This window comes from Panthera tigris, chromosome D4, assembly GCF_018350195.1.
Source record: "Panthera tigris isolate Pti1 chromosome D4, P.tigris_Pti1_mat1.1, whole genome shotgun sequence".
NCBI classification, from domain to species: Eukaryota; Metazoa; Chordata; class Mammalia; order Carnivora; family Felidae; genus Panthera; species Panthera tigris.
This window is the reverse complement of record NC_056672.1, coordinates 56,761,923-56,778,259: the sequence shown is the minus strand read 5'-3', so window position 1 is coordinate 56,778,259 and position 16,337 is coordinate 56,761,923. Positions and strand designations below refer to the sequence as shown.

The window sequence follows — 16,337 nt, the reverse complement described above, 5'->3', positions numbered from 1 at the left end:
TGAACAGTCCAATAAAAAATGGGCAAAGATCATTAACAGGTAGTTTCCATAAAAAGAAATAAAAAAGTTTAATTAACATGAAAAGATTATTGAACTCACTCGAAATTAAGGAAAGATAGACAACAAAATGTTTTTTCATTCAAGAGCCTGGCAAAGATGAAAAAGATTGATAATACCTAGTTGGGCAGGAATATGGAAAAACAAGCAGTCTCTACTGTAGGTAGAAATATAAATGGATATAATCTTTTCAGGGAGAAGTCTGACATTGTGCATCACAATTTTTACTGTGTTTTCTTTTGGTCCAGCCAACTCACTTCTAGGAAATTCTCGTAAGATATATTTATATAAATGTGCCAAAATATATGTATAATGGTGTTCATTCAGATAAATGGTTTGCCATTTATCGTAGCAAAACACTGGAGACTATTTTTTGTTTTTTTGGAGGGGGCACCTAGCTATGAATGGAAACATTTTATTTTAAGGTTTATTTATTTTTGAGAGACAGAGAGAGGGAGACACAATCTGAAGCTGGCTTCCAGCTCTAAGCTGTCAGCACAGAGCCTGATGGAGGGCTTGAACTCATGAACCATGAGATCATGACCTGAGCTGAAGACAGATACCTAACTGACTGAGCCACCCAGGCGCCCCTGAATGGAAACATTTTTAATGTTCATCAATAGGAGACTGGTTAAGTAAATTAAGGTATATTGATAAGAGTGGAAAACCATGCCACTATTAAATGTATTGGGTAGATCTATATGTATTGTCATAGATAGATGGGTAAGTGGAAAATAAAGTTGAACTATGGTTTCATTTGTGTAAGAAGCAACTATAGGATCTCTTTGCTAGAAGTGACATATGAAACCCCAAATCTGAGATCTATTCTCTCCTGAGCCTGGGTCATTAGAACTAATTTTGGTTGTTCTAAGACCTCACTGTACCAGCCCTTGTTGTATAGGAGTTTGAAAGTAGAATCTATGCTGTAGGATCTACATCTACAATGAATTCATGCCCCACTCACAAAGTGGAATATTAGAGAATACCAGCCCCCTTCTGAAGTAACTGGAGGCCCGATACTCACAGGATATCCAAACCTAGTATTGAATTCTCTGTTGTTGGCTTGCAGATATCTCTCTTGTTCTGAAAGAGAAGAGAGAAATGATAAGGATAGCCCTCTAAAGATCAGCCTGGGATGCTGACCACCAGTGAAGACTTCACTAAATCTTCACACTTTCTCATTGAGGATTATGTCTACAAATGGGATTTTCCTGGGGTGTCTGGGTGGCTCAGTCAGTTGAGTGTCTGACTTTGGCTCAGGGCATGGTCTCAAGTTCATAAGTTTGAGCCCTGTATCAGGTTCACTGTTGTCAGTGCAGAGCCTGCTTCAGATCCTCTGTCCCTCTCTGCTCCCCGCCCCATCAAAAATAAATACACATTAAAAAAATTCAATGGGATTTTCTTTCTATTTGAAGAATCAAGAAATACAATAAAAATAAAAATCCTTAAGTGTTAAAGTTTTCTGGAGGCAAAATGACAACAAACTTTTGAGGACTTTTCCACCATGAATGCCTCTAGTAATTCTAGATTTTGTCTCCACAGACAATAGGATGGCCTGTACCAACATCACTGCTAAAGACAGAAACTCAGCCCTCTCTTATCAGTCAGTTCCAGCACCTTATTTTAAGGTATCTGAAGTTCTTCCCAAGGCAGTTTTACCTAACCTTGCTAATGAAATTTAAATCAATAAATTATTAATGAGCATCTATTGCACACAGGCCAGTGTATCTGAAGCTGTGAGGGGATAAAAAGATGAGTAAGACACGGTCCCTGACTTTCAAGGGACCTGAAGTTTAGTGGGAGTGAGACTGATAACTACAACACATGCCAAAATCATCATATCAACATACAGAAGTGTTATGCACTATTTCAAATTGTGAGCCCATTATTGTGTTATGAAAACTCTTCAGATAGATTTTATTAATAGACTTTTTTGTCCTGAGTGAAACATTCCTATAGTCTCTTCAATTCTGCATTAGTTCAATAAGCATTTACTAAGTTCTTGCCAGGTGTCAGGCTTCATGCTAGGTCCTAGGGTTACATTATTCCTGATCATACTGGGATTCCTATTCCTAAAGGGGGAAGACAAACATTAAAAAAAAAATCAATCTAATGTAAAAGCAGTGATATAGGTAAGAATAGGGTGTTGTGGTGCACAGAAGAGAAGAAAGTCAAGGAAAGTGGGATATGGAAGTGTTTCTAGAGGAGAAAATATCTTAATTATTTAAATGAATATGGTATGAGTGTTTCCCAATTTTCTTGAGCTTGAATGGTATACATACCAAACAACCCAGAATTTGGCCTGAAGAGGTGACACTGCTGCTAAGCTTTCTACACTTAGTGCTCCTAGAAATTCCCAGACTGTTTCCACAGAATTTGTCTCCTCAGAGAGTGCGTTCTAGCAACCCATCTGCTTCCGAATTATACTGAGTATCTATTTTCTTCCAGCCCTCTAATGTCTTTGACTCATGGCTTCCAAAATTACAAAGAAATTTCCTTCTTTGGTTCTCAAAGATTCTTCCTCTAGGCTAGAGACTCCTACCTGACCTTGAATTCACTCACCTCATCCTTTAATAGAAGTCTCTGGCCCCAGGTCCTAGAAACTTAACACTGCAACTATTAAATTTTTTTTTTTTGGAGATATAACTCACATAAACTTCACCACCTTAAATTGTACAATACAGTGGTTTTTAGTATATTGATGAGGCTATGCAATCATCACCACTAATTCCAGAACATTTTCATCACCCCCAAAAGGCCCCCCAAACCCATACTTCTAAGTCCTTCGTTTCCCCAGTCCCTGGCAAACACTAATCTACTATCTGTCTCTAGGGATCTTCCTATTCTGGATATTTCATATAAACAGAATAATATGTGGTCTACTGTGACTGGTTTCTTTCATTCAGCATAATATTTTCAAAGTTCTTTCACATTACAGCATGTATTACTATCTCATTCTTTTTCATGACTGAATAATATTCTATTCTATGGACATGCTGCATTTATTTATCCATCATAAATATCTGCCTTTTTTCCATCTTTTGGCTATTATGAATAAAGCTGTTATGAACATTTATTTGTGTACAAGTTTTTTTGTGGACGTTTTCATGTCTTTTGGATATATACATGGGAGTACAATTTCTGAGTCATATGGTAACTCTATGTTTAACTTTTTGAGGAACTGCAAAATGGTTTTTCACAGTAGCTGCACTATTTTACATTCTCACAACATAGGAAAGTTATAATTTCTCCACATCCTCACCAATGCTTATTATTTTTTTTTTAACTATTTGAATGGACATGAAGTAATATCTCACTGTGGTTTATTTTATTTTATTTTAGACAGAGAGAGAGAGAGAACATGAGCAGGGGAGGGGCAGAGAGAGAGGGATAGGGAGAATCTTAAGCAGGCTCCACACTCAGCCACCCTGGGATCATGACCTGAGCTGAAATCAAGAGTCGAACGCTCAACCAACTGAGCCATACAGGCACTCCTCATTGTGCTTTTGATTTTCATTTCCCTAGACTAATGATGAAGTTGAGTATGTTTTCATGTGCTTACTGAACATTTATATATTTTCTTTGGAGAAATGTCTGTTCAGGTTCTTTGCCCATTTTTAAACTGGGTTGTCTTTAATAACTCTTAACTGAGTTATAAAAGTTCTTTACATATTCTGCATAGAAGTCACTTATTACATATACAATTTGCAAATATTTTCTCCTACTCTGGTTTTAAATGCCACTTTTAGGGGAGTACCTGGGTGGCTCAGTCAGTTAAGTGACTGACTTCAGCTCAGGTCATGATCTCCTGGGTGTGTGAGCCCCATGCCAGACAGGCTCTGTGCTGACAGCTCAGAGCCTGGAGCCCACTTTGGATTCTATGTCTCCCTTTCTCTCTGCTCCTCTCCTGCTCACACACTCTCTCTCTCCTTTAAAAATAAGCATTCCATAAATAAATAAATAAATAAATAAATAAATAAGCCATTTTTACAATGTACTACATTCTAACATATTGAATGTGATTCCAGGTTTTCTATCATGTTCTACTGTTCTACCCATCTTTTAAATTATATAACTTTTAATACAGGATAGAAAGTCTTCTATTTTTACTTTTTAAATGTTTGTTTATTTTTGAGAGAGAGAGAGCCGGAGAGGGGCAGAGAGAGAGGGAGACAGAGGATCTGAAGTGGGCTCTGCACTGACAGCAGAGAGCCTAATGTGGGGTTCGAACTCATGAACCATGAGATCATGACCTGGGCTGAAGCCAGACGCTTAACTGACTGAGCCACCCAGGTTCTCCACAGGTCTTCTTTTTTAAACTCTTCTTGGCTATTCTTGTCTATTTTCTCTTCTGGATAAACTTCAGAATAATTTTGTCCAGGTCCCTCAAAACTGGAGTTTTGATTTAGAGACAAAGACAGAAAATTGTATTCACCAGAATTCTGGGGATGAACGAAAGTGGGCTATCAGATGTGGCAGAGCTACCCCCATGTGAAAAACAGTCAGGTCTGAGAAACGACACTGCTATTTCTCAAGAGGTTAAGATCATAGACTTTTTTTTTTTTTTAAGTTTTTATTTTAATTCCAGTTAGTTAACATACAGTGTTATATTAGTTTCAGGTATACAATATGCTGATTCGGCACTTCCATACATCACCCGCTACTCTTCACAAGTGCACTCCTGAATCCCATCATCTATTTAACCCATCCCTCTAATCACTTCCCCTCTGGTAACCATCAGTTTGTTCTCTGTAGTTAAGAGTCTGTTGCCTGGGGTCTCTCTCTTTTTCCCTTGGCTCCTTTGTTTCTTAAATTCCACATATAAGTGAAGTCATATGGTACTTGCCTATCTCTGACTGCCTTATTTCACTTAGCATCTCTAGCTCCATCCATGTTGTTGCAAATGACAAGATTTCATTCTTTTTTTTTTTTTATAGCTGATTAATATTCCTGTGTGTGTGTGTGTGTGTATTGCATCTTTCTTATCCATTCACCAACTGATGGACACTTGGGCTGCTTCCATATTTTTGGATATTGTAGATAATGCTATAAATACAGGGGTACATGTATCCCTTTGGATTAGTATTTTTGTATTCTTTGGGTACTCAGTAGTGGAATTGCTGGATTGTAGGGTAGCTCTATTTTTAACTTTGAGGCAAAGTTTTCCATACTGTTTTCCAGAGTGACTGCAATGGATTGCATTCCTACCAACAGTGCACAAGGATTCCTTTTCTCCATATCCTCACCAATACCTATTGTTTAGAACAGACTTTTGAAAAATCGCTGAGGAGACAGCCAATGATAAGACAAGGACTCTTATGGTTCTTCATGTAATTTCCTCTGTTCCTCCTTTAGTCATCAGCAGAAATTACCAAACAACATGAAGTCATAACATGAATAAAATTAAAAAAAATTTTTAATGTTTATTTTTCTGAGAGAGAGAGAGACAGAGAGTGAGACAGAGAGTGTGAGTTGGGGAAGGGGCAGAGAAAGAGGGAGACATAGAATCCAAAGCAGGCTCCAGGCTCTGAGCTGTCAGCACAGAGCCCGACGTAGGGCTTGAACCCACAAACCATGAGATCATGCCTGAGCCGAAGTCGACACCCAACCAACTGAGCCACCAGGCGCCCCACATGTATAAAATTTCTTATAGAAAATACCTAAGGGGCCAAAGTCTGCACATTGGGCAGTGCAAAAATACAGATTTATGAGGAAGTTCAGGGATTTATACAAATTATGGGAAAGGTGAAACTGGGATGTTTAGCTGCTTTTGCCCTAGGATATGAGAGATTATACAGATTAACTGGGATGAATTGACATTTTTGCACTATCAGTCCCCCACTCAGTGACACACTATATATCCCTGTGAGGAAGAGAGTTGTTGGTGTACCCCTGGGAAGCCACTCTTCTATGCATTGTGATCATACCTGTATAGTTACCTTGCTAGCAATGCATATGAGTCTTCCCTGGGCTAGGTTTACCATCTTTCTATGCACCTTGTAGTATGTTCTACTCAACTAGTGCAATTCTTTCTCATTATTTCATTCCAATGATTACAAGGATTATGTGAATAAAGATGGGGGAAGTTGAAACGGAACTGGTAGGACCTTTTGCTGTGCCTTGTTTTGGCTAGTTAGTGGCTTATTTACAACTTTGTGATATAAGACTTTCAGTTAACCATTGTAGCTTAGGTTATCCAAAAAAGTAGAACATGTATGGCTTAGATAATTTAGCTGCATATAGGATTTAGAGCTGCTGGTTGGCCTATACTATTTGTGCAGGGACATTTTCAGTGGCCCAGATAACTGCCCGATTAGGGCAGAGTACCAGGACAGCATTGGTGTTTCTACTAGTGTTGAGGTTATCCAATCCCTGAGTAGGCTAATCTTCTACTGTGTTCATAATCAGCTCAGGCAATGATAAGTAAAATCAGTCTCTCCCATGCCATGTGCCCTTCTAATCATATCCAAAAGACCCAGCACAGTCTCTCTGTTTATTAAAATATATTTTATAAGCCTTGGGGCACCTGGGTGGCTCAGTCAGTTAAGCGTCTGACTTCGGCTCCGGTCATGATCTTGTGGTTTGTGGGTCTGAGCCCCACATCAGGCTCTGTGCTGACAGTATGGAGCCTGGTTGAGATTCTTTCTTTCTCTTTCCCTCTCCCTCTTCCTCTCTCTCTCCCTCAAAATAAATAAATAAATGTCAAAAAAAAGAAATGTTTAAAAATATTTTATAACTCTTGATAAAGTTCTATTCTAATATTTTCTTATTGAATTTTGTATTTCTTATTAAATTTAATCCTAGATATTACTAATTATTTTTAACTTACTAAAGGTCTAACAGGTTTTTCCAGCAACTCATCTGGCTGCAGTAAGCTATTTTCTCTAAGCCCACCAAACCCTAAGAGATACATGGAGTCCAGGCTCTGCACAGAAATTTAATACATACCTCCCTCTTTGAGTTTGAGAGTAAAGCAGGGGCACCTAGGTGGCTCAGTCGGTTAAGGATCCAACTCTTGATTTCAGCTCAGGTCATGATCTCACGCTTTATGAGTTTGAACCCCACTTTAGGCTGCATGCTAATAGCATGGACCCTGCTTGAGATTTCCTCTCTCCCTCTCTCTCTACCTCTCCCGCACTCACTCACACGTGCGCACATGCATGCATGCATGCTCTCTCTCAAAATAAATAAACTTAAAAAGCGAAAAAAGAGTGGAGTAAAAGAGGTAGATCCCAAAGTTCAGAGCCTGAGCTGGTGGAGACAGACTGAAACTCCATATTGGGGGCAGGATTAACCTTTACATAGTTCTGGCTCGTTGATACCGGATCTTCCATGAAATAAGAGAAAGAAGAAAAGAAAGGAGGATTTCCATCAGGAAAGGAAGAGGAATTGAGGGCTAGAAAGTCAGATTTCATAAGACACCACTAAAAAAGGAAAAGCAGGAATGATGAGAAAAATGGTTTAAAACATCAGTTGGCACAACCATCTAGGAGAAGAAATTCAAAGTCTGAGAGAGATAGAAGACAAGTGGAAGGAAAGAAAGTCATCTCTGAGATAATAAAGGCAGGAAGACAGTTATCAGACTGATTAATAAAAGATTAATTCAAGATTCTCTAGGGCTTGTGAATACCACTGAGAAAAGACAGGGATGACTAAGTGTTTTCCCTGTTACTTGTTAAGTCAAAGTTCATTTCTGTTTGGCTGAAACAAGAGTGACAAAATGTGAATTATGGATGAGAGGTTAGAACTACAGAAGACTGGAAATTAGCTTAGACAAGGAAAGTCTAAGAGACAGTCTCATTAAAGAGGTTTTGGCTATGGAATTCAAGGAGACAAACACCTAGTTGGACCTCTGGTAACTGGAAAATGTGTCTATCTTTGGTAACTAAAGGGTTAGTTTACAGTCTGTGGATTGAAGGCCTAGTTTCAAAAGGACATGTGCTGAGATGAGAGCTGGACTGTAGGTGGTAAAATAATTGAACTGAAAGGGCCAGAATACTGGTGAAGCCAGGCCACTTGGTATTATAAAATGTGCAGTGGACCTAGAGTTTAAAACTATGGCAGCCTCCAACAGGGGTTAATGACATGAGCAACTGAGGCTGCCAGGGTTCAAATCTCAATCCTCCACTTACCAGCTATGTAGCCTTGAGGAAGTTACTTAACCTTTCTGAGACTCATTTTTTTAGTCTGTAAAATAGAAATGATAATAATACCTACTCATAAGGTTACTGTGAGGATTAATAAATTAAGGAATACAAAGCATTGTTTTAGAACAATTCTTGATATATAAAAATGCTTAGAAAAATTTGGCTATTCTAGACTGGGCTTTGTGACTAAATTGTTAAGTGACTTAGGGCAAGTCACTTTCTACTTCTGGGTTTTAGTTTCCTCATATGTAAAATGGGGTAATAAAATCTTACCTAAAATGCTAATGTGAGGGTTAAATGAGAGGGAAACTATAAAGTGCCTATATAATTTCTGACACATCAAAAGTGCTCATTAAATGATATTTTTTTGTCCTTTATCTTATGCTATGTCAAGGAGATTCCATAACCATCACTGATACAGTTGTCTGTGCCTAATGGATTTTGAACTTTCAGCTATCTCCTGTGGATGTACAAAGCTAATCTAGCCAGTAGAGGAAGCCACAGTCCAGTGAGGGGAACTCTACTCAGTCCTTTGGTGGGATGGTAGTAGAAGAGAAGTGTCAAAATAGAAGCAGCCTCCGTCTTAATGTTTTGATTCAAATGCCAGGGTGATAAACTTAGCTCTTATGCAATCTTGATGTAATCCAATTTCAGGTTTTAGGTGGTTAAAGCTACAGAAGATTACAGATTAGCCCAGACAAGGAAGTGGCAGAAACTAAAAAGGAAAATGAGGTCTATAAGAGACAACTAGAGAAAGAGGCACACTGAAAAGAAAGTAACCAGGAGGAAAAAGGAGGAAGGGAGAAAAAGAGAGGAAGGCCAGTTGGCGAGGTGGCAATCAGGTTTAGGATGATCTCAGCAAATATCTCCTTGCTCACAGTGAGAACTCAATCACAAATGGAATTTTCCAGCTAAGAGGAACAGTGAGATGATCTTTAGGAGTACAAGTCTCATAGATTAGTTATGTGCTCTCTCCTTACACTGCCAGACTCCTAAATCATTTAAGCCCAAGTGCTAGTGGGAGAAATTCAGCAATGACCCCTTATTGTCATTCTAGATCAATAGGCCTAGGTGATTTCACCCAAGTAACCTAATGTACGTAGCTGAAATTTTCCCATCTCTAAAAAAGAAGTAAGGATAGCTGCCAGGTGAAGGATAATTGGCCAATTTCTGTAATTTCTGGTCAGATTAGTTGGAGTCAGTTTACTTTAGGAAAACTCGTATTTCTTAGATTTCAAATGATCACAATTTATCCTACTGTAGTCAAATAGCATAATTTGAAACATTATATAGCTACCAGTAAATTTAGCTAACCATATGACTTCCAGTCTTGGCTACACACGAAAATTTTTATACTTCCTCTCTCCAGACTGCATCTCTTAGATATCTGGAGTTTAGCCAAAAGATGATATTCCCATCTGAGGAATGGTACATAGATTAGCTAAATGACGTAGCAGAGAGTCACCATGAGCAAGGCTGGGTCTGTAGTCCTGTAGAATAAGCAGTAGCTCATTTGTTTTCTCATCACTACTTCATTATGTTTCAGGTTCATATTTATTTATAATACCATCTTCTCCCACTAAGAGCTACTTAAAGGTACAGATCATATATTTCCTTTAATTTTGTCTTTAAATCTCTGTATTCCACTACTTAGTTCAGCATTAGGCCTTGGATTAATGAAGATTCATTGAATGAAAAAGGACACAAGTGAATTGATATTTGAAAACATGTTTTATTAAATTGTGGTCAGATTTCTGTCTAAACCCCTCCAATGGAGGATAATCACCTCTTCCTTGTGGGAGTATCTACATAATCACAGAACAGCTGGGCTGGAAGAGAAACCTCAGCTAATTCTTTGTTGATCTTTCTAGGCTAAGGTCAGCAAACAGAAGGATATTCAGCATGGCTGAAGAGGGTGGGTAGAGTGCAGTGTCAAAAAGAACCTGGAGACTCATACATCCCATAACAGGAAGCCTGCATTTCCTGAATAAGTGGCACAGCATCAGGAATATAGTCAATTATATTGTACGAGTGATGTATCAATGTATCCACATATTGGGACAGACGCAAGCTACACTTGTGGTAAAGAGAGCATGATGTACAAACCTGTCGAATCACTATGTTGTACACCTGATGCTAATGTAACATTGTGTGTCAACTATACTCAAATGAGAAAAAAGAAAGAAAAGGAAAGAAAAGAAAAGAAAGAAATGAAGTTTAAAAAAAAAAAAGAGGTAAAACTGTTGAGGACCTGAAAAGGCAGGGGAAAAGGGAGAACAGTTTCAGACTGGAGGAAGCTGAAGAGCCAACAGGAGCATGTGTTCCTGGAAGGTGCAGTATGTCAAAAAGGAAGAAAAGACTATTAGGGAAGTTGGTGAAATTTAAATGGAGGTTGAATGATGATGTTATATTAATGCTGATTTCCTAACTTGGAGGATTATATGGTAGTTAAAGCAGCAAAGTATCCTCAATGTGGAGAAATATACACTGAAGTATTTAGGGATGGTGGGGTATCGTGGATGCAACTTATTCTCAAAAGGCTCACAAAACAACTGATTATTATATATAAATATATGTAGTATGTACACACATACACACACAGATGGAGCAAATGTGATAAGATAATAGCAATTAGGAATTTGGGTGAGGTGAATATGGATGTTCTTTGTAATACACTTGGAATTCTTTTGAAAGTTTGATAATAAAATCACATTTTCTTCAATTAAAAAAAAAAAACAACAACCTGGAGAGGAAGCTCACTAAAGTCCTGAATGTCATGAAAAGTCCAGTTCTTGAGCTACTATAACTCTTCTGGTACCTCTGCCTCTTCCCGTCTCCTCCATAGCTTCACTAATTCTTGGGTCTGAGTTGAGCAGAAATAAGGCTAGAATTGCTCAAAGGACAATCAAATAGTGATAAAAGAAAATGAAATAGTAATAAAACAAATAGAAAATCAAAATAGTAATAAAAGCAAAAACAAAACAAAACACCCCACCAAGTCCTAATTTATTAACACAGAACATTGGTCAGCTGCTACAATTCAGGATATGATCAAAACTAAAGGCCCTACCCACTATTCCTCTTGTAGACCTTTGGTTTCTTCCCTTTCCTTTCAAGGAAGATATTACTCTAGGCAGATGGAAGTTGGGAATGGTACTTTGACCCTCTGACATCATTTGCAAAGTTGAGCATGATTTTTTTTTATCAATAAATCAATTTATCAATAAATCAATTTATTAAAGGTAAAATCAATCATGTTTGATTGAACTGCTAGATATCATTTTCATGGCTTCCTAATCATAAAATCTTCCTGGGATAGGAGATGAGAGATTGGGAAACTTACAATAAAGGTCATTAGTTAGAAACAAAAGGCCATTCACACAAAGCTGGATCTAACTGTAAATCCTGGTAACGCTAAAGAAGCAAGTTCACTCTAAGAGATTCAAAGTTAATCTTCTTTGTCTAGGGTTGCCAGATTTAGCAAATAAAAATACAAAAACAAAATATGTTCCAAATACTATATGGGACATACTTATTCTAAAATTTGTTTCAGTTTTTACTAAAATTCAAGTTTAGTTGGGCATCATGTACTTTATCTGGCTGCTCCTGTTACTGAGGTCAGGGAAAGTTCCTAAAAATTAGTTCAATTGTTGCTTTAAATTTTCTAAAGAAACATAATTCCACAAACTAACTCTAAAAACTTTAGATGTCTGTTTTATTCTAAATAATTTTATTGAGCTATACACACAATTCACCTATCCAAAATAAAATGTACAATTCAATAGTTTGTACTATGTTCAGAGTGATGCATCATAGATGTCTACTTTTTGTATTTGTTTAAATGTGGTATTGTATATGATTCTATTACTAAAGCTCTAAATGCCACAGTATCTGCTCTAAATGCCACAGTATCTATCCCCCTCCTCCTGTTTTTCCCATTTTTTTTCTGTCCTTTTAACTTCTCTGACTTCCCTTTGTGATTACACTTTTTTCTTTAATGATTTTTCAAATAATCCAAAGTAACACATAAATGTGTTTTAACCATAAAAAGTCTAAAATCAGAAATATAAAGAGAAAAAATAAGTTTCCGTTCCCTTTTTCTCCCTTTCCCCAAAGAAACCACCATTAACAGATTGGTGTATATCCTTGGCAGAGTATTTATGTATAAACATATACATATATACTTTCCAGGACAGAGGAAACTCTGTAAGCACTGTTCTAGGCAGACAATTTAGTAGAACCACACAATATATATCCCAAACAGTAAAGCATCAATTCAAGATAGGATATAAATAAGACTTAAAATGAATTGGAGAGACCCAAGAGAAAGCTTGGGTCACACAAAAGCTTATACATGAATGGTTATAGCAGTATTGTTCATGATAGCCCCCAAATGAAAACAACCCAAACGTCTATCATCAACTGATGAATGAATTGTGGTGTATACATACATTGGAATGGTATTCAGTCTTACAAAGGAAGGTAGTACTGATATATGCTACAACATGAACCTTGAAAATATTAAGCAAGAGAAGCCATTCACAAAAGGCCAGGCATTATATAATTCTATTTATGTCATGTCCAGTATAGGCAAATCAATAGAGATAGAAAGTAAATTAGTGGTTGGTAGGGGCTGGGGAAGGCAGGAATTGGGAATGAATGCTAATGCGTATGGGGTATCTTTTTGACATGAAAATGTTCTAAAATTAATTTATGGTAATGGTGGCACAATTCTATGAATATATTAAAAAATCACTAAACTGGGGGTGCCTGGGTGGTTCAGTTGGTTGAGCATCTGAATTCTGCTCAGGTCGTGATATCACAGTTTATGAGTTAGAGCCCCACGTTGGGGCTCTTTGCACTGATCCAGTGTGGAGCCTGGATCCTGCTTTGGATTCTCTGCCTCCCTCTCTCTGCCCCTCCCCCGCTCATGCTCTCTCTCAAAAATAAATAAAAAACATTTTAAAAAGTCACTAAATTTAGGGGCGCCTGGGTGGCTCAGTCGGTTAAGCAGCCGACTTCGGCTCAGGTCATGATCTCGCGGTCCGTGAGTTCAAGCCCTGTGTCGGGCTCTGTGCTGACAGCTCAGAGCCTGGAGCCTGTTTCAGTTTCTGTGTCTCCCTCTCTCTGACCCTCCCCCGTTCATGCTCTGTCTCTCTCTGTCTCAAATAAACATTAAAAAAAATTAAAAAAAAAGTCACTAAATTTTATGCTTTAAAAGGGTAATTTGATGGCATATAAGTTATATCTCAATAAAGCTATTATTTTTAAAAACTTCAGAAAACACTGTAAGAATTCAAGAAGGAAAGATGATGTGGAGGATGGGGGCAGGGGAGGCTGGTGGCTGGAACTGGTGAAAGAAGCTTCATGGAGAAAAACTTGCACTAAGCCTAAAAGATGAATATAGGTTCAATATAAAGGTAGGAGACAGGTATCTAGGCAGGAAGAAGAACCTAATGAAAAGTTTGGTACTGAAACCAGACAGGTTGTATGATAGTACAGAGGTAGGAAGAGTCTGAAGAAAGCAGGAGAAAAGACTGTAAAATCAGGTCTTTAATGTTAGGCTGATGACCTTACCTGAAAAGCAATCCCAGAAAGATTTTGAGCAGGGAAAAAAAAAAACAAAAACAAAAAAACCAATAGAGCTGGAATTTCAGAAAATTAATATGATGAATTTACAGAAGAACAGATTGCATTCATAAAATGACTTAAAATATTGCTATAATAGTCAACACTTCAAAATGATGAGAGCCTGAACTAAGAAAGCAGTAGAAAAAATAGAAAGGAGAGGGCAGATAAGCAAGATGCTAGAACCAGTCAATATTCACTCTAGGTACTATAAGTTTTCTAATCAGAATAGGCTGATAGCCTAGAAAAGGACAGAGGCCAAATTACTGGGCTTGCCACTGTTATTAACTCAAGCTAAAAGGACATCCTAGATGGACCAGTACTAGTTGCTCACTGCTCAGGCCTAGCTTACTTGAAGGGATTTAGGCCAGGGAAACTGATTTCAATTATTTGTCACTAGTAAAACTTTGGACGTTTGAAATAACCCATGTTTATAAATATTCAAGTTCTAAATTATCTTCTTGAACAACAACAAAACCATCAAAGTTCCTGTATTTTTTTTACATAAACATTTACTTAGTGTTTACCATATGCCAGATAGTGTCCTAAGTTCTTTACAAATACTACTTCACTTAATCCTCACAACATACTTACGAGGTAGCACTACTACATATAGCCTGATTTCGTAGATGAGAAGCTGTAGCATAGAGAAATTAAGAGATTTTCTCAAGATAACAGAGTAAGTGGTAGAACTAGGATTCAAACCTAAAAAGTATGGCTCCGGAATCCATGCTTGAACCACTATGTCTCCCAAATGATCTTTACTTCATAGCACTTATTGTAGCTGTAATTTTATATTTCTCTGTGCTGTTATTTAACATGCTATGACTTAATTCAAGGCTGTCCTTCATTAAAACATAATCTTCATGAAAGCAGGGATTCTGTCTGGTTTTGTTGCCATTGTATTGCCAGCATGTAGCCCGGTGGCTGGCATTCATTTGATGACCAATGAGTATTTGTTGAATAAGTAAATCAGTCTTTATTGATGATCGCCACATTCCTCATTTGCTTTGAACTTACTACTCCCTAAAGTATTCTGCTCTCTATATTTTCTGTTCATAAGACGATGTAGGAGAAACTGGTCCATTAGTTTGTTTTCCTCAGCCTTCTTTCCTTTAGCAGTTCTGAGAGTAGTAAAGGGCTCCCTGGTTTTTCCCTCAGTTGAGAGTTCCCTAACTTCCTCTTCCTGGAACTAAAGCCTATGCCCTTGGGATGGAACTCTTCTTTCTGGAACTAGGGCTCATGCCCTTGAAATAAGTTCTCTCCAGAAATCGGACAACTGCACAATGACAGAAAGTAAAAAAGGTTTAGTGTGGCCTGAAGTCAGTGACCTAATTTCATTCTCTGCACTTTTTTCGTTCCTCAAAAGGAAGCCTAAATATAGAAATACATTCTGGCTTGCTTTTTCAACATTTTATGTCAGAAAAAAAATTTTTTCATGTCAGGCAGTTCTAAATATAGAACTACATTCTGGCTTCCTTTTTGAAAATTTTATGTCAGAAAATTTTTTTTCCTCATGTCAGGCTTGGGTGTGATTACCTCAGCTCCCTTTAGTATTTGGACTCACCAAAGGAGAACATGGAAGTGGTATGGAAATCCTCCCTCACACCATAGCCAGACCTATTTGCTCTGTCCACAGAGAGGCTGCAAAGGATGACCTTATCTGTTTCAGCAACCTTTTTTCACACTGACCACTTCTTTTTAGCATGAGGCAGTTGTGAAGGATGGGGAGAGAAAAAGGAACACAAGCTTTTCTGGTGAACCTCCAAATAAAAGTACAAAATAAAAGTAGAAATAAAAGAACAAAAGATAAGATTAGAACTACTCAAATTAGAATTCTCAGATAACAAAACAGTGGAGCTTATACTTGTAAGTACAAAGTATTTACTTTTGCAAGGTATATTTCCTTTCTTGTTCAGTTGTTTGGTAGATTGGAGGTTTCATTGATTGGTGGTTTGATTGATATGGTGGCCAGTCTGTTTATCTGTCATATGTACATGGGTGCACACGCATACTAACTTACTTTTTAGAAGCAATAAAAATGACATACATACTTACTTATTTACTGAGTAAATATTTACTGAGTTTACCTACCTCCATCTTGCCTTTCAAATAGAGACATTGCACGGTAGTACCAACTATAATTCCATGGAATTTCTGTAAAGGAAATAAAAAGATTCAGAATAAAATTTCTCATGCCAATACCATTTCACTGAAACATGTGCTTAAGACACTTGGTACTTGTTCTCAGAAATCCAAAATAATCTACCTCTAAGACACATATGCTAAATTTTAGAATTCATTTCATATGTTCTCATCATAAAGTTATATTTTCAAAGCTTGGCAAACAGATTCTACTTTCTGTCAACCAAGTCTGAGCTGATGACTACACTTTGTCAGAAAAATTATCTGAGACAGATCATTGGAGATAAGCAAAAGAATTACCAGGTGATCTCTTAGTGAAGTTCTGGGTTTATGCTTTTGGTTAGTTTGTTTTTTTTTTTT

General features: G+C 37.5%; 1 protein-coding gene across 6 annotated transcripts in view; it reads right to left on the bottom strand.

Moving 5' to 3' along the window:
- The window catches only part of LOC102954785 (phospholipid-transporting ATPase FetA-like), a 106,440-nt gene that overhangs the window by 63,574 nt on the left and 26,529 nt on the right, over positions 1 to 16,337 (bottom strand). For all 6 annotated transcript variants that reach the window (XM_042965027.1, XM_042965026.1, XM_007076509.3 and 3 more), the window contains 2 exons: positions 15,927 to 15,989; positions 1,082 to 1,140 (listed from right to left, as the gene is read on the bottom strand). In XM_042965027.1, the coding sequence (XP_042820961.1) occupies positions 1,082 to 1,140; positions 15,927 to 15,989 (122 nt within the window). The remainder of the gene's footprint in view (positions 1 to 1,081; positions 1,141 to 15,926; positions 15,990 to 16,337) is intronic.